The sequence below is a fragment of the Epinephelus lanceolatus genome, chromosome 12 (genome assembly GCF_041903045.1).
Source record: "Epinephelus lanceolatus isolate andai-2023 chromosome 12, ASM4190304v1, whole genome shotgun sequence".
Classification (NCBI taxonomy): domain Eukaryota; kingdom Metazoa; phylum Chordata; class Actinopteri; order Perciformes; family Serranidae; genus Epinephelus; species Epinephelus lanceolatus.
In genome coordinates, this window is record NC_135745.1 from 18,761,274 (window position 1) to 18,765,366 (window position 4,093).

The 4,093-nt window shown below is 38.4% G+C and overlaps 1 protein-coding gene across 1 annotated transcript; it reads right to left on the minus strand.

The window, feature by feature from the left end:
* Positions 1-597: 597 nt before the first annotated feature.
* Positions 598-2,963, minus strand: ccl25a (chemokine (C-C motif) ligand 25a). Its single transcript, XM_033651176.2, has 5 exons — positions 2,850-2,963; positions 2,028-2,113; positions 1,637-1,754; positions 1,412-1,529; positions 598-1,207 (listed from the first exon to the last, which is right to left on the minus strand). Exons 2-5 carry the CDS (start codon positions 2,089-2,091, stop codon positions 1,184-1,186), a joined length of 324 nt encoding a protein of 107 aa, XP_033507067.1. The 5' UTR covers positions 2,092-2,113; positions 2,850-2,963; the 3' UTR covers positions 598-1,183.
* Between the last annotated feature and the right edge of the window lie 1,130 nt (positions 2,964-4,093).

Below are 4,093 nucleotides of genomic sequence, written 5' to 3' on the forward strand. Positions count from 1 at the left end.
GCAAGTGGCAACACTATAGTAAATGTTAAAAGTGTTACTTCAACATTCATTTCACTATAAATGGCTGCATGAGTTCAGAATTGTGTTGAACTCTTTTACTGAGCAATCTGCAGTAGCAACTGTAGCACTTGTGTAAGGTGCGATTAGTTACGTACCTGCTTTTTACGTTGAACTTTGTCGTATTTAAAGTGTGTTAAACTCTTGTAAAGTTAAACACTGCAAGCTTAAATTAAGTTTGACGATGATAGCATCAGGTGATGAAGGACAATTATATTTTATAGCAGTCTCACAAGGAAAGTGTAGACATTTTAGAGCTCAGCTGAAAGGTAATTATTTAGACTGTCACTGCTGTATGCCTTGTGTTAATACAACAGATTTTCAGGTGGATTATGTTCCTTATAAAATTCAAGCTTGTGCAAGCAAGAATGGGGTGTCCCCTTTCCTTTTTATTTACATAATGTGTCCTGTTATAATAAAATACAATGTAAAAATGTGTTTAAATTCACATAACACACAAAAAAGTATCAGTGGCGCAGGAGAAAAACACGACATAAAACATTTATTTGAACATTATCATAAAGTTTGAGACACTAAGCGGGAGGTGATAAGCAGGTTTATTGTAATAATGCTTTTATTGGAACACATACGCTGTAATAAAACCTATACACAAAATTTATGAAAAGACAGACACTTATTCAGAAGAAATTAAGATAAGAGCTCCTTTTCTATGACACACATTTCAGACTCACATTCAACAATTTACGTTTGCATATAAACAAGTATTTGCAGATGAGAAATACTTACATATTATTAACATTTACACTCCATCACCATTAATTAAACAGCTTATTGAATACCTCATGTTTTGAAATGTGAGAAAACAGTCAGAAATATTCTCATTGAAGCAGCCATGCTATTGAAGGCGTTTATACATGGTGGCCAGTCAGCATCAGCAGTTCAACCCTGCAACAGCAAAGTGCTGCTGTGTTCTACCCAAGCTTTGACCTTTATCTTAGTGCAGAGTGAAAGCAAAAGTAATGCTACAAGATTTCCTTGGCCGGCTTTGTCAGTTGCCTTCCAGTAAGACACCATAAAACCCCTGTAAAAAAAGCGTGTTGCTTAATGATACGATCTGGCAGATGGAGGACAGATGAACGGGGGCCATTGTAGCAGGCAGTCGCCCTCAGCCTCTGCTTGGCCGTCGGTGCTGTGGAGAGCAAAGAAATCCATTTGAACGTTTCGCATATTTGAAACTGTCCTTTCAAAACTCATGTATCGTTTTCGTCACAACATGCTTTATTGTTTCTGATGTCAAGATACAAACACAAATTTATGGAAAACATATTTATTTATCCTTTGGGAACTGGTTCAAACCAGATTCAAATATAGACAGACTCCATTAATCACCTACCCTCCTGGGTTTCTTTTGGTCATTTTTGAAGACCTTTTCATCAATCTTCTTTATCAGGTCTGTGACCCATCTCTCTCTGGGGTCTGTGCAAAAATCACGCCCCCTCCTCATTGTGAAGCTAGAGGATAAATGACGCAAACCGATGTTAACTTTTGCTAAAATAAGAAGTTTAGGAAGATAATACCACAGTTTAACAGTGGATGTTTTCTATGCACGCGTACTTACATTACAGCAGGGATGTTGCAGCCTCCATCTGTCACCTGGTGTCTGTACGCCACTGCGTGCTTTTGAGTGCCCGGGTTCATTTTTTTCACATATTTCAAACAGCAGTCATCATAGGTTACTGAGGGATTAGAGATCCAGTACGGTAAAGTTAGGAATCACCACAGTATTTACAGCATCATAAACTTTGACAGTCAAGTCACATAAATTAATCAAAAGGTAACTGACACAATCAGGGAATGCTAAAGGTCTTGAGCAAGGCAATAAGTACACAGTGAGGCCACAGCCCACGCAGGTGCTCAGATAATAAACTTGCCTCACTGACCCGCTCTTTATCTTTGCTGTGTATTACATGTGACGGCAAGATACCAGCTGCTTGTTTACAGTGTCTTACTTTGTGCCAGTGCAAGGCAGAGGCAGGATAGGATCGGCAGGAAGAACAGTGTGTTGAATCGCATGGTGCAGTCTGTAGTTGCAGCCCTGAAAGAAGCCAGATGATGCAAAGAGTTACAATGTTTACCTGCATTTAGCCTTATCACTCCGTGCTTATTGCACTCCTCCCACGCCTTCCTTATTCACATGCGAAACCTTGAACCTTGAACAAATATTTCACATCGGCTCTCTTTGTATAAATGTACATATGTTTCTTACTACTCTGACCTTTGTTACTCTACAACTCTCCACCATTTCATTAAATAAATCTCCTTCTCTTTGAGTAAGTAAGATTTTGATATCTGTTGAATAAAGCAATCACATCTAAAACATTAACCAATTTGATTTTGAAGTCCACAAATGTTTCCATTCCATGTTTTTGGTCCTTTGGTGAGTAGTTAATTTTGATCTTTTGGTAAGAAACAATCATTGCTTTAGAAGTGATGATGAGAAAAGATGTCACCTCTGTTAACTAATTCTGTTCTCTACTTAAAATCAGTTTGATTTCAAGCATACAATTTAAATTATTAACATAAACCTGCCCAGAGATGACAAATAAAGGTTTGTTTTGGCAAATCTGACACATTTACACTAATTTGTTCTGAAATGATGAGTGATTTTATTGATAAATTAAAAAGTAACTCCCCAAAAAAGTGCAAAAAATTCTATTAATAGTAAAGAATCTTACCAGACAGAATACTAATGATCATTACAAAATATTTAAGAAACTCCAGATTAAAACAGTGCAGTGTCTCTTTCTATATTCGGATTACAAGCTACTCACCTCTTAATGTTGCTCTCTTCTTGTGTCTGTGCAGGCAAGGTGAGGCACTCTTATAAAGGACTCAGGGAATTTTGCCAGGATCGTATTTCCATAAACGCAACTCACCTTTGACTCGACTCATCTTTCTTTTTTCTTTTTTTCCCCCTGACTTAATATTGATGTGTGTTTTTTTCCCTCATGCTTTCTCTCCCAAAGCATTTATGACAGACATATTAAGAGTTGTGTGCGTGTTGCTTGCAACAGCGTGTGCCCCCCACCTTATGTAGGGGTTACCTGGAAAGAGAACTGGAGATACCTGTGATTTAAGTAAAACAAGTTGCAGTTGCAGTCAGTAATTTGAGCTACAGTTTCATGACATCTTTGAAATTCTCAAGAAGCTGGAAATTCTCAGTGCGTGTGTGTGTGTGTGTGGGGGGGGGGGGACATATCTCTTCGTTAACATTTAGATGTAGAAATAGGTAACGCACATTACCATAGAGTTAGCTCCCAGGGTGCCTGGGGTTGTTGTAATTGGAGTCTGGTCTGTTAAACTCTTGAAGGTTTTAACATCCACTCACGCTGACAGTTACATATTGAGAAACACTCAGTCTTCCACAATGGCTGTTGAATGACAGTGTTTGATGCCATAATGCATAATAATATGTTCTCAACTTGTATCCAAAAAGCTCCTCAGTAAATCCTTGCTCTTAAGAACAGCATTTATCAAAACTGATGGAATAGAGACATGAACAATTGAAGTTTTGTTTCAAGATGCAACTGTTGAAGTTATCCTTCCCATAACCTTGGCTTTATAGTGTTTTAATTGTGTTAACATAAGCAGCAGATCAGATATTTGTATGTTCTTGTCTGCACAGTCACCACAGGAAAATGCTGGCATTGTACATTTTTGCAAATCACAAATATGTTACATTCCCACGCTTCACACATATATAATTTCTAAAGTCACGTAGCATATGAGCTGACTTTGTCATCAGGGGGTGGAGGGGACTGTGGATGGCATGGCACCTAGGTGAAACCCCTGCCAAGCTGCAGACCACTGGTCAGGGCCAGTAAAAATCAAAATCAGTTGTAATTTAGTGAGTTGTGACTGTTTTTCAGCAGATTTTTAGGCACCAAACTGGGGTGTGTTGTAGCAACCTGTCACTGTTTTTCCAGCAGGGACATGGGCACAAAAAGAGGTTAATTTTTACAGAGACATTGCTGCTTTTCCAGCATGGATTATGCCCCCAAAACTGGGTATTTTT

Bases quoted from the DNA above. Each gene is read 5' to 3' on its own strand.
- ccl25a (XM_033651176.2), bottom strand. From the start codon at position 2,091: ATGCGATTCAACACACTGTTCTTCCTGCCGATCCTATCCTGCCTCTGC. The intron at 1,755-2,027 runs GTAAGACACTGT...CTAATCCCTCAG, and splicing joins CTGCCTTGCACTGGCACAAA to TAACCTATGATGACTGCTGT. The intron at 1,530-1,636 runs GTAAGTACGCGT...TTTATCCTCTAG, and splicing joins TGCAACATCCCTGCTGTAAT to CTTCACAATGAGGAGGGGGC.